A 13,403-nucleotide genomic window follows, 5' to 3' on the forward strand; every position below is an offset into this window, starting at 1 on the left:
CACAGCGCGTCACACACCGTCATGGCACAGCCCCGGCCCCGAGTCACACACCGTCATGGCACAGCCCCGGGCCTGAGCTCACGGCGGTCACACACCGTCATTGTACAGCCCCGGGTCTGAGCTCACAGCAGTCACACACCGTCATTGTACAGCCCCGGCCCTGAGCTCACGGCGGTCACACACACGGCACAGCCCCGGCCCTGAGCTCACGGCGGTCACACACACGGCACAGCCCCGGCCCTGAGCTCACGGCGGTCACACACACGGCACACCCCGGCCGGCAGCACCGCGAGCCCTGGGTCCTGCGGGCCCGGGACAGCGGCACCGCGCCCCGCGAGCCCCGGGCGGCCGCCGCTCCCACCCCCGCAGCCGCGGGGCAGCCCCTCGGCCGCACCGGGGGTGCTGCCACGTTAGCAGCGATGCGAAGAGCAGCACAACATTTCTAGCAAGGAAACAACTGTCTTTTAATTTAATAACAAACCAGAAGAAACATTCTCTCTGGTTCTGCCTGTCCAGCATAGGCCAACAACGATTAAAAGACTGGAGCATCTCTCAAGGAAAGGCCAAGGGAGCTCAGCCTGTTCAGCCTGCAGAAGAAACTGAGAAGGGACCTTGTCAACGTGTATAAATATCTAAAGGAGAGATTCCAAGACCAGGCTCTGCTCGGGGGTGCCAACCACTGGGACATGCAATGGGCAGAAACTGATGCCCAGGAAGTTCCACCTGAACCTGAGGAAGAGTTTCTTCCCTTGCAGTGACTGAGCACTGAACAGATCGTCTAAAGAGGGTGTAGAGTCTCCTCACTGGAGATATTCCAGCTGGATGCAATGCTGTGCCACGTGTTCTGGGGTGGCCCTGCTGGAGCAGGAAACTGGGACCAGATGAGCCACTGTGGTCCCTCCCAACCTGACCCATTCTGTGATACTTCAGGAATCGGTGCTTTTTGGGAAAAAGTCCATCAAGCACAACCACCACAGTATCTCAGCTCTGCACTGCAAAGGCATGCCCAAGCAACTGGACTTGAGACAAGCAGCACAAAATGTCATTAGTTAATGGATACTCCACAAAGCTGTCTTGTTTATCTTGCTCATCTGCTAATGCAGATTAGGTAAATCCACTTATTTCCTTGTGCTGCCAACAAATACTCCTCACCCCCCCTCTGACTGCAGGCAGAAACTGATCCTCCAGCGACTGCACTGCGCTCACCCAGACACAGAGTAAGGAAGGTGGCCTTTAAACTGCTCCACTTCCGTGGCTGGCACTAAACGAAACAACCAAATGCATTTCTAAAAGGCAAAAGCAAGCCAAAATCGATGCTCAGACAGCACAGTTAGGGAGGTTGTCCCCCCAGAGCTCAAGCCAGGCTCACACACAGTGCAGAGCTCTGAGGCAGATCAGAGGACAAGAGCTACGTGTAAGCATGTGTAAAGTATTTATTTTACAACCTGGGAATGCTTAGGGCTGGGGCATGGCAGAGGTGGTACAAGTTGTAAGCCTGACAACACAAGGCATCCAAGTACTGCTGCACGCTCAGAGTTAACACAGAGCCTGCACACTGTTCCATCCTGCAGGACACAAGGGATCAGTTCCTGGCTGTGGCCACAGCAGCCTCCCCACCCTGACTGCACCAGTGATTCCACAGCCCACACAGCAGGCAGGACACAACCTTTTTGCTACAGGCCACTGTGGCAAAGAATTCCTCTGCAATTTGTTGGCTCAGGCACAGCCAAAACGAGCATTCAGCTTAAAAACCCTTTGCACTGAGCTACAGAGAGAGCATTTAGTAGAGAGGGCCAGGCAGCAGAGTTTGCCTTGAACAGTTCCATACCACATTTTTGTGCATTTATTCCAGTTCTGTGTTGGTTGGCAGAGATCAGCCCTGCCTTAAAAACTTTCCTTTTACATCATGATGTTGGCTAATGCTCAGGACTGGAAGTTACTCCTTTGAATATGAATGCAATTACAGTCCTGTTTATTTGCTCTCATTCTTTTAATTTATTCCTTTTTTATGCCTTTCATCATCACTCTGTCCCTGATCTGCCTTTACCCCTCTGTTTTCTGTCTTCCATCTTAGAGATTCATATAGTGACAAGAAGGGATCTACCACTGGTATTATCAAACTGTACCAGACTGTATCAGGCTGTACAAACTAGCTGGGTTTTTTCTCCCTTAAACCTGTTTTTGTCATCTCCAGCCCTCAAAGCCTTTACCCTTCACAGACTGAGATTTTCCACAGGCAAAGGACGCCAGTCTGATCCAGAACCATCAGCACATCCAACAGGAAAGGAGCCTATTTTTCGATTCTCGATGGCCAGGGTTTTGGGGAAGGAACTCTGGGAAACAGTGTTGTCTTTTACAGCAATACAGAGAACATGTAAATAGCACATCACTTCTTGAAACCCAAGAACAGAAAACACTCAAAAAGCAGCACTTTGGAGATGCCTGGAACCCAGAACATGCAAATTATTGTGTCATAAACACACTCATTTGCTGCTTTCTTACAAAGCAGAGAGAGCTGCACTGCTAACAGGAAGAGAGAAGAACATGTTTGTGATGTTAGTTGTTTGCCTCTACTAATAACTGAGCTTTTGATTTATTCTAAGTTTTTAATTTGGTGGCTACACTTTCCACATTTTCAAGGCTTTTTTGTTTGATCACTTACATCAAGTAAGACAAAGCTCTCCTCTATAATTTAGAGCTTTGATTGTTCTGGAGTGGATTATTCACAAGAGATAGTAATAGACTGAGACTAAGAGCATTGGAAATAGGTTAAACAGTCCCAGACATGGTTACTTGACTATTAAATACTCTGTTCCTTAGACAGAAATACTCTGTGGCTGCAGATGTCCAATTCAAAATGTCATTCATTCAGATCTGTACAACAGTCACCCAGAAGACTCTAAACAGGCTCTGCTGTAACTTGCCTCTCGTCACAGGATACACGAGCCAAGAGCAGTAGGGGATGCAGAGCTTCAAACCCCTACAGGGATGGCTGTTTATGATCCCATTCTTTGGCTACGATGAGGGAATCACCACAACCCTCTGAGCTAGAATGAAACAAGGCATCAGGTTGTAAATAAGTTTTACTAAAAATATTTGAGCAAGGTATCACAAAGTTTTTTACAACAGCTGCTGAAATATCCAGCATTTAAGCCATCCATCCAGGCGCAGTTACAAACCACAAAAAGGGCAGCAGATTTTAGACACTGTATGTGTTACAAAAAGAACCAAATCTACTTCAAAGTCACTCATAAGATCTGTCATCCAAGTACCTCTAAACAGGTTCTAGGCTATTCTGGTAAACTAAGCAGGTGTAACTGAGTTAATTCTGGATTCAGCTCACCAAAAAACAGCATGAGAAGGATGTGTACACTTACAGTCAGGATAGAGCAGAGAGGGTGGCAGGAACGCCATCAGCTTCCCCTCAGGATTTCAGAGGTCGGTGGGTGTGTGGTTCTATCTGTGAGGCACCACTGCACAGACCCTTTTACAAACTGAAGGGACTGATGACAGCTGTAAATGCAGAGACAAGGTCTGATCTTTGTCAGCACTGGAGTGCCAGTCATTCTACTGGATAAACCAAAATGATGGGTTTCCTTTGCAGAACACACTGTAATTCCATCAGTTTACTCTTGACATCCAAAGGACTTTCAGAGCTTAAAGCCATTGCTACCGGAACATAGGAACCTGCTGCTTTTGGGTGGATTACTCCCAAACCAGGCCATGCTGGTGTTACAGTCCCAGCAGTGTCTTTGCCTCCTCACTCTGTGCCAGGAGGGTCTCACTGGCATACTTCTGGAGGAGCTCCATCTTCTTCCTCCGCACAAGCGCTTCCTCAATCTGCAAAGAGAAAAACAGGATGGCATTTAGCTTAAGTGAGATGCTGAAACCCAGGATGCTCAGCAACGGACAGGAGGAAGGAAAACACAGCAAACAGCCTGGGAAAGGGCTGTGTACTAGTGTAAAAGTAGTGGAACTATGATGAGTCAGGAGTACCCTTTTTAATACTCAGATGAAGCTCCTGGAAGTCAAAAGAAGCAGTAAAACAGATGCCTGTTTCTGATCTGTGCTCCTACCCTTGTTAATCAGAGTGTTAGCTGCCATTTCATTATGATCTGTTCCAAATGATTCCCTCAGATACAGCTTTAGGAAATGCAGAACTCATGGGTCTAGGCCACAGGAGTCCACACCTCTGAACTAACATTTAGTGAGCGTGCCCTTCACATCAGCCACAGCCAGGAACCTCTGCCCTGCATTTTGCCTGGAAGTGCCACTGATATCTGATCCTTTAAGAAGCTTCAAAGATCTACTAATAACAACCTGCACGACTTGTTTTAGTCTCAGTAATGATTTTATATTTGTCCAGATCGCACACAGCATCTCTCAAAACAAGTGTTCTGAACCTTGATTTTTAGTAATTCAGAAAGAACCTAGAAGGCACAATCCTGTAGGCATAAGGTATGGAGTGATTTGCCACTAAGAAAGAGAAACAGCTACATAACTCCAGAACCTTTTTGCCTGGGTTGTGCTTCAAACAACCTGTCACTGTGAAGGTAATAAACACCCTAGAGCAGTTTCAAAATATAACAATAAATTCAAGGTCATGCCACCAAAATAATTTTAGAAAATTTATGAGAACAAACCCTGCAATTCAGAAATCATCCCCTTAAATTTAAAAAAGCACACCATCAGCAGAAAGGCACAGTGCAGATATAGTAGACAATCCTGGTTATTGATCATAGCACCACGACACTTTCCAATTTATGGAATATTTATGAAGGTTTTGGAAATTCTCAGGTGAAAAGTGTTATAGCAATGGTACCACAACACAACCACAGTATTTGCAAGAGAAATAAACAGCTGCAGAGTCAAGTCACAGAAATAACCAATTTAGGGCACTTTTACTGATGATGTGACATAAGTGAAGATCTGCCTTGCAAAAGCCAGCGTGCATCTCTGCAACCTAATTTTATTATGTCTTACCTCCTGCTGAGTTGGCACTGGAACATGTGCAATGAATTTCTGTTGGCCTTCTTCTCCTTCTCTTTCCTTGCCACCTTCCTCATCAGACTAAAAAGTGAAAAAATTAAGCCACATCAAGTTTATTTTCTATAGAGGTCATAAAAAAACCCCTTTTTACTTGTTTTGCCAGAAGGAACCAGGATAGAGCATGATCAACACTACAAACACAGGAATTAGGTGAAGAGAACTGAACACCAAAGGAATATGACAAGGATCACATCCAGACCCTGCTCCCTGACATTTTCAAAATTACTGCTTCCATTGCTCAGATGGCCTTTTCTCTGCTGGATGTAAAGCTCTATTTACTCCTCTTCCATATCTCTGGATATGGAAGGTATGTGGTTTATACCACAGCAAAGGTATAAACAGGAGAGGAGCCAGCTAAGCAAGAAGAAGGCAAGTGCTTTAAAAATATAGGTACCATTTCCCTGTGCAGCTCTGAACTGCTTTGCCTCACACCTGAGAGCTGGTCTCATGAATCAGGAGACAATATGAATAAAACAGGGGACTGGAGGAGCCACCAGATTCACATTGTGGACTATCTCCTTTTCATTCTTGTATCAAACCCACTTTGTACCTAAGTGCAAATGAGAACTTGTTTCCAGTATACCTTTGACAGGTCTTGCAGGGAGAACAAAGAAACAAGAGCCGTGTCCCAGCAGTGACAGCAGCATGAGCAAAGCCTTGCTGTGTTAGGATTCAAGTGTGAACAAGGCCCTGCAACCCTTGGTTTTGCTAAGCAGTGGCAGTAGGACATTAACAGCACAAGCAGCTTTGGGGACAGGATACCGATGCAGGTTGTACCTACAAGCACAGCTGACCAGTGCTACCACCTCGACAAACACAGAATTCCAGGCAGTGCCAGTTAAATCACAGCAAGGGTTCAGCAACTGGTTCTCACTTGAGTGAAAGGTGCCAGCCTTCAGTGCTCTCTAAACTTGGGCCAAGTGTAGTCACTGCTACTGATTCTTACTAAGCAGGGCCAATGGTGCAGTTGGTCAGGCATGGGGAAGGGCAGGGCACAGCACACAGGTTCTCAGCACAGTAACACCACCTTCAAGAAGGCAGCAGAGAAGATACATGAAATGTCACTTCATCTTAGCCGTCGCCTACCTCATCATCATTGACAGCATAGATATTTTCTTCCTCCTCCTCCTCACCTCTTGCAAGTCGTGCTTCCCTCTCCATTTTCCATTTTTCCACTGCTTCTGCTATAACTGGTTAGCAAAGGAAAATGGTAAATGTATCTGAGAGCCAGTCAAAGCAGCATGGTCTGATTTCCAAAGCTTTTCCAGTGGACTTAAACTTCTTGCCTAAATCCTCTACATCAATAACACACATTTACTGTAGAACCTCAATGTACCATCTAATAAAACACAGCAGTGTAGTCTGAGCAAAACCCACGATGGCACTGTCAAAGTGTGGTACTTGCTAATGCCTCAGTTTGGGTACATTTTGGACTCTAAATGCCATGGATAAATGCCAACCTACTTTCTGAACTGAGTAACAGGGTCACATGGCCAGGCTCAGTGGCTCTGATAGCTCTGAAGTGTGTCAGCAGCTCTAGAGATGCTGATCACCATGTTGTTAATTAAACATGATTATGCTCCTTACAGTGACACTCACACTTTTTTCTCAGAGTGTATTTCTCTTACATTGCAGCACTATCCCAATTCTGTACCTCACTGCTAGGAAGCTGTCAGGCTGCTGCACCTCTACTCCAGCAGAGTGCTAGGAAGAGCCAAAAAAAGTTTTAAAAACCTTAATCAGTGACATGGGCAGTGCTTAAACTCCTAGAGAGGTACAAGATTAATCCAGTGAGGCAGTAGGAATGCCTAGAAGTCAGCAGGCATTCCCCCAAGCTCTCACAGATCATGCAGTAAAGTGCTCTCGCTCAGAGAGCCAGATTTAACCCGTGGCTGTGTTTGCTTGTGGTTCCCTAACAGAAAAGGCACCTCAAATTAAGAAGTTTTTTCAATACTTTGTTTCGCAAAAACTTAACTTCACTTACCAAGGTAAAAACCACAAGAGCCCAGACACCCACTGACCCTGAGGGACCCCAGCTCTTGTGCACTAGTTGTCCATTAGCACAGCACTGGCTCTGTCAGCACCTCCAGCCTTGTTAGTTCAAGCAGCACAATCACCCAAGGTGACAGTTCCTTGTTACCCCCTGAAGGCAGCCCAGGTCCCTCTCCAGCCCACAGCCAGAGGATGTGCAGGCTGATCCCTGGGGGGAGGCTGCTGGGAGCCCTGTCCCACACCACTGCCCTTCCCACACTGTCACTGCCTGCAGCAGCTCCCCTTCCCTCGGGTCAGGGCTCCACAACACTGGTTAGTTAAACATTTCCTTCAGCCCCCTCCTCCTCCCCGCCCTGTAACCTGACAAGGCACCACTTGAACACACAATACTGGGAATGTCTCACACATGGAGAAGGGATAACTAAAGGATCAGGCAGTGCTCACCAGCAGCACTAAGAGAACCATTTAGGAAACAGCTAAGCTCTTAAAGGTGCTGTGTGGCCTCTTGCTTGAGCTACACAAATAACAGAAAATGGCTCACAGTGCTGAAGAGCTTGAGGAATTAAGACTCATAATCCTGATGTCTTTAGCAGGGAGGTCAGAAGAAACAACACTAGAAAACTATGTGAGCACACACATGGATAAACAGTATTTACTGAGAAAAATAGATTTGAAAGGAGAAAATATTCACAAACGTGTTGAAGTTTGAAGGTAGATGATGTGGATAAATTAACACAAGCCACCCAGACTTCAGGATTTCCAGAAGGCCTCTCTAATCTCCCAAAAAAACAAACAGCTATGTTTATGGATAAATAAATAATGAGGTGAGACAGGAAACAGATGGGTGGTTTTTACAAGGGAGGGAGATAACTGCTGGAGTCCCACAGATCTCATTGTGCAACCTACTCTTTTTTACGGTCTTAAGCATGAAAAAGGTAGGGAAAAAAGGAAATTTTCCCTCAATAGTGAATGACTTGCTGACAATATTAAATCATTAACAGTAGTAAAGATGAAAGTCAATTCTAAAGCACACACCTCCAACCTGAAATGCCTTACACAGTGATGTGACAGACAAACTCAGTCTATGGATACCTATGTGACAGACAGCCACAGATAAGACAACACTCACAGAGAAAAATAAAAGGCACCTTCACTTCAGGGTCCACTATCTCCCTCCTTGGGCTGAAGAATCCCACATACCTTTCTTTTCATGCTCCTGTTCCAGAGGCTCCAGAATGCCATCATCCTCGTCCCTGTAGCCGTAGTACTCAGCATCGATGTCCTTCATGAGCTCAGCCCGAGTTTTCCGTGGGGGTGGGAGGGCTGCAGGAACACCCTGTCACTCACCCAGCTCCATCCCATCACTGTGCATTCCCAGTTCCCATCACACCTCACAGCACCAACTGCTGCCAGCTCAGGCGCACTGTGTTGGACTCTGTCCCACACAAACCAGTTCCAATACACGACCCAGTGCTTCCCCCAGGTCATGGAGTACTTCCCATAATTCCTCTTTGCAGATGGCAAGGAAGAAGGAGCTGGTTCAGTAGCTGCCTCACTTTCAGGCTCAAGCAATTCCCACTCATTTTCTGACAAATCAATAGATTTATCCCTCACATCTACTTTTTCCTGTTATGAAAGCTGATTCCTGCTCCTAAACTTGTGTTCAACCCAGCTTCCCCTTTTTCTTCTTTTTCTTTAACCTCTGAGCTCCAAGTGCTATTTAGAACTTCCTGATGAAGTTAGTCTGTTATGCTGAAAAGATTCTATAGGACCTCAGTTCTTATCATTTGGAACTCCTAGTAGAAACCAGTTTACTCTTTTCTAAATTCCTTTAATTGCAAACAGCCAAAGGTGTTCTTTGCCCAAAGAAACACCATTTAATTACTTGTGCTCAGAGTTTCATTTATCTGACCTAAGACATGGCCCAGAAATGCTGTTACCAGCATTCCTCACAAGCTACAACAACATTTGACTCAAGACACGCTACAATTTACAGTCATGTCTGGGAAGAGTTGCTCTTTACTTACGCTCCTTTTCAAAAAGCTCTCTAACTCCTGGTAAATCCTTTGCAGCTCCAAAATATTTGTAGCCCCTGTTCCCTGGAACTTCTTTCCCTTCATGATCTAACATTTTCGGTCCAATCCGCTGGAAAACAAACAGAGTTTAAAATTTTCTTCTAACAACAACCAAGCACTTTCAGGGGCTGAATAAAGATCCTCTCTAACAAACACTGGCCAAGGCACACATGGTTAACTAAATGTTGCACAGATTTTTACCAGCAGTCACTTCAGTTGTAAGCAGAACAACCAGGCAGTACAACACATTCTACACTCACAGCATAATCAGGGCCTCCCAGCTCCTTTATTCTGTATTCCCAGTGTCCTTTCTCCCTCAGAAGTTTGTTTATTTCATCATTCAGGTCCCGAATTCTGAATTCACCCAATCCAGCTGTTAGAGAGAAAAAAGACAGTACATTAGGCAGCTCACTAGAAGCACCAAAGTAATTTCAGAATTTATGCAATGGAAACAACATAGTTCACATGAGATTTTTACTGAAATGGCTTAGGACTGGAGATTCAAAAAGATAAAACATTATTAGAAAAATCTCACCATTCTGAATCTGTGCCACTTTCTTGGAAATCTCCCCGATGATCTAGTCAAATAAGAACACAGAAATTAATCTCTGAAGAAAACCTATCTTCAGTGGAGAAGACAGAGCCAGATTGTTTGAGAGGTGCATGACAATAAGACAAGTAGCAACAAAACACAAGTTGAAACTGGAAATTCTGATTAAATTCACAGAGGGGTGGTGGTAGGGAAATAATTAAGAAGGTAATCAAACACTGGAACAGTGGCCCCAAAAAGCTGTGGCATATAAAATCCTTGAAGATATTTAAATCACATTGGACCTCAGTTGGACATGGCCCTGGGTCAACTTGACCACTTCGAACAATGTAGTGAACCATGTGACCTTCTCATCTAAATCATTCTGTGATTAACTGTCAGTGTCCTGAGGAAAAATGAAAAAAATTGCAAGCAGGCTGCTGAAATAGGAAGTGCTCAAGTTCCACCTCCCAGAGAATTAGAAAAGTCCACAGGGTGCTATTACCTGTCGCCTCCATTTCTCAGCTTTGGGCAGTTCATTACACTCGGAAGCAAGGAAAGGTCTCCGCTCCTGTTTGACACACAGACACACCATCAAGGTTAACCAAGAATCCACATATCCACAGCACTTCACACAAACTTATCCCAAATCACACTACCAAGCTCCTGGGCCTTTTGCTCCCACTGATTTTCAGTAAATGGAAAACGATAATGGTTTACAGCCCTGCCAAATTAAACTATCAAGAATATAAAAAGCTACTTAAATATACTCTATCCAAAACACCCCACAATCCTCTCCAACACAAAGAACATTCCATTTTAAACAGTTTCACCATTTTCAGCACACTAACAGCTAAATAAAATCCACTGTCTTCCAAGAACAGGTTAAGTTTAAGCCTGTCCTTCTCAATTGCTACTACCTAAATAATCTAATTTTTTCCAAGATGATTTTGTTTTGTATTCCAATAGTTCATCTTACCTCTAGGACCCTGTGTGTGCAGTTATTTTGTGCCTTTCCTCACAGCACTTCCACACCTCTACCTTTTATCTATGTAAACAGCCTTTCTCCACATAACCTATCAGAAACTCTATTCCATCTTCATCTCCGTTGTTCGTGGAATCTTTATCATGACAGTTTCTCCAAACTGTCATTTTTCACTTCCCTGTTTCATATTGCTCACTTATAAACCTCTCCAAAAAGCTAACTGAGAACACTCTGATCCTTACACAAATATTCTTGCACTTTGAGTTTTGATTTGGTGAAAAGCGCTCAGGAAAATCCAGAGAGAGTTGGGAATGAGGTTCTGTGAGATGCTATTTCTTTTGTTATAGTGGTGGGTGTTTTTTAAATTACAAAGTCCATTTTTTGATCAATCTGACAGTAATAAAAAAAATCCACATGACAGTGAAGCCCATCATGAACAGCAGCACAGTTGTCATGTGCTGGGTTAACAACATGCCAACATTGTGTCTCATGGGAGTCTGGAGCTCAGGGACCTTGAAGGCCTCTGCTTCATGGTTGCCCTTTTGTCAGAACATCCCCAATAGATGAGATTATGAGAAGGATTTCTCTACTTCTGGGAAGAAATCCAAACCAACCTTGTGATTAATGTCAGTGTTTGTGGATGAATTTGCCTAAGTAGTTGCAGATGGAGATAACTTCAGACTCAAAAATAATGTTCATTTTTTGCCCAGACTGCTGCCTCTATTTATAGCATTACTATAGTTTGGTTGGGTTTTTTTCCCACAAACTATTACATATTCTACCTATATTCCATTAAAAAATTAAGTGATGTTCAGTTTGCACTTTCTTCTTGGCAGCCAAGCCAACATACCTCTGAAACAGATACATATGTGACATTTAAGTAAGTTATTTATTTAGGAAAGTTCTGGTTACCATTTCTGGTTTGTGTGACTGTGAAATACAGTCAGCTGGAACATTTTCCATCTGACTGATGCCAGGCTCCTGCAGGACACCTGGGCCTGGCTCATAACCCAACACAGCTCCGTCCAAGGCCTGCATTCCTCTCTCAACAGAGCAAACAAACCTTCAGAGCTTTTCCATCCTACCTTCACTTTTCCTTCCTCGAGCTGGGCTTGCCGAAACCTTGCCAAGGCCGTCCTAAAGGGAAGAAAGGAAGCAAATTTACTTCTACAAATCCACAATACAACAGGAACAAGTCTTGCTCTGAATGTTTATGATGGACTTAATTATAGAAAACAAAGATTTGAACAGATTCACTGACCACCTCTGGCTCTTCCAACTTGTGACTTCTCAACAGTAGAAACCATCAGTGGTTCATGTCTTAGATAAACACATATCCTGGTAAGCACCTAATTATTCTTTCTGTTCAACATATGCCATGATATTGGACATTTGCAGCAAAAGGACATAAACAAGTTAGAAACAGAAGCATTAAGTTCAGTTGATCTTAGCAGAGGATATATCAAAAAGCAAATAAAAATCTCAATGGGAAAAAGCTCCATTAAGGAAAGCAGCAGTTAGTAATCAAGTCCATTAGCATAACTAAAATATTCCTAATCTCTGAAAGCTGAGCAGAGACTACACAGCCCCATTTTCCAACAGTTTCATTTATTAGACATTTACTAGTTACGTTAAAAAGCACAGAACAGCTGAGTACATCCAGTACCAGCACACCTACATCCTGCACATAAGCCAGCCACTTTATCTGCTGTTAAGAGCCATTTCCAGAATTAAAAACCTGGTAACTTTTCATTCCAGTCCAATCCAGAGGTACTGGACGGGATCACTAACAGCACCTCCTGAGGTATCAGACAGCTGTGGGCTCTGCAGCCCCTCACTGAGTTACTGTTACAAGCTCAGGAAGTATTTTAGGAAAAAGAACAATCAGGAGACAAATATACCAAAGAGCCTCTAATCCAGATGTTTTAGATGTGTGGCCTCCAACCCTTTTCAAAAACTCCTCAGGAAAGCCAATACAAAAATAAATTTATTAAAAACCACTGGTTTAGCCCAAGCCACTCCCAAGCAGGAATTATCTTTAAAGGAATGCTGCCAGATTCCTATCTGGCCTGGCATCTCTGTTTCAAAAACTGGAACTGCCCAAAAGCAAAAGGGGCCCTTGGAACATATTCCAGTGTACTTATCCCCCAGCCCTTGCTGCAATGTGTGTCCTGCACAAAACCACCCAGCACAGCTAGGAGGGCTCCACAGCACCAGGCATGTGCCCTCCTCTCCACACTGCCACTGGAGCAGCACGTGTGCAATTAAGAACCAAAAGCATCAATAAACTCGTGGTGCTTTAAAACAGGCTGAACAGCAAGTCTCATGGGGCCAGCATGGCTCTGTCTGAAACCAGGTACAGCCATGCCCAGCGGGCACAGAGGTGTGAAAGCAGGTACAGCCGCAGGCTCACAGGAGGTCACACACAAGTCAAGTCATGCTGCCACACTCACATGGCCTTCTCCGCGTTCCGCGCCTGGAACACACAAACAGAGGGCGTCAGTCACAGCCCGGGGCCGCTCTGGGCACTGGCAGGGCGGGAGGGACGCCGGGCCCACCGCGCTCCCCCTTCCCAGCGCCGGGCGCCACCGCGACCCCCTCGCCGGGTGAAGGCACCGGCGGGCAGGGAGGGCCCCTCAGCCCAACCCCGCACTCCCCATGTCCCTCAGTCCCTCACTCCCCATGGTCCCTCAGTCCCTCACTCACCACATGCCCTTAGTCCCTTACCCCTCAGTCCCTCACTCCCATATCCCCTCAGTCCCTTATCCCTCAA

The 13,403-nt window shown here is 45.1% G+C and overlaps 2 protein-coding genes across 2 annotated transcripts in view; both read right to left on the reverse strand.

The window, feature by feature from the left end:
* LOC113958044 (haloacid dehalogenase-like hydrolase domain-containing 5) overlaps nucleotides 1-152 on the reverse strand; it is a 9,747-nt gene extending 9,595 nt beyond the window's left edge. Inside the window, exon 1 of the mRNA XM_027666038.1 lies at nucleotides 52-152. Within this exon, the coding sequence (XP_027521839.1) occupies nucleotides 52-57 (6 nt within the window). The 5' untranslated portion in view covers nucleotides 58-152. The remainder of the gene's footprint in view (nucleotides 1-51) is intronic.
* A 2,913-nt stretch (nucleotides 153-3,065) lies between these two features.
* ISY1 (ISY1 splicing factor homolog) overlaps nucleotides 3,066-13,403 on the reverse strand; it is a 10,480-nt gene continuing 142 nt past the window's right edge. Inside the window, exons 2-11 of the mRNA XM_027666039.1 lie at nucleotides 13,084-13,106; nucleotides 11,716-11,767; nucleotides 10,151-10,216; nucleotides 9,652-9,694; nucleotides 9,377-9,489; nucleotides 9,069-9,186; nucleotides 8,242-8,364; nucleotides 6,136-6,239; nucleotides 4,984-5,070; nucleotides 3,066-3,840 (exon numbers count right to left, since the gene is read on the reverse strand). Of these exons, the coding sequence (XP_027521840.1) occupies nucleotides 3,733-3,840; nucleotides 4,984-5,070; nucleotides 6,136-6,239; nucleotides 8,242-8,364; nucleotides 9,069-9,186; nucleotides 9,377-9,489; nucleotides 9,652-9,694; nucleotides 10,151-10,216; nucleotides 11,716-11,767; nucleotides 13,084-13,106 (837 nt within the window). The 3' untranslated portion in view covers nucleotides 3,066-3,732. The remainder of the gene's footprint in view (nucleotides 3,841-4,983; nucleotides 5,071-6,135; nucleotides 6,240-8,241; nucleotides 8,365-9,068; nucleotides 9,187-9,376; nucleotides 9,490-9,651; nucleotides 9,695-10,150; nucleotides 10,217-11,715; nucleotides 11,768-13,083; nucleotides 13,107-13,403) is intronic.

The sequence above is a fragment of the Corapipo altera genome, unplaced genomic scaffold (assembly GCF_003945725.1).
Source record: "Corapipo altera isolate COAL_440 unplaced genomic scaffold, ASM394572v1 101, whole genome shotgun sequence".
Classification (NCBI taxonomy): domain Eukaryota; kingdom Metazoa; phylum Chordata; class Aves; order Passeriformes; family Pipridae; genus Corapipo; species Corapipo altera.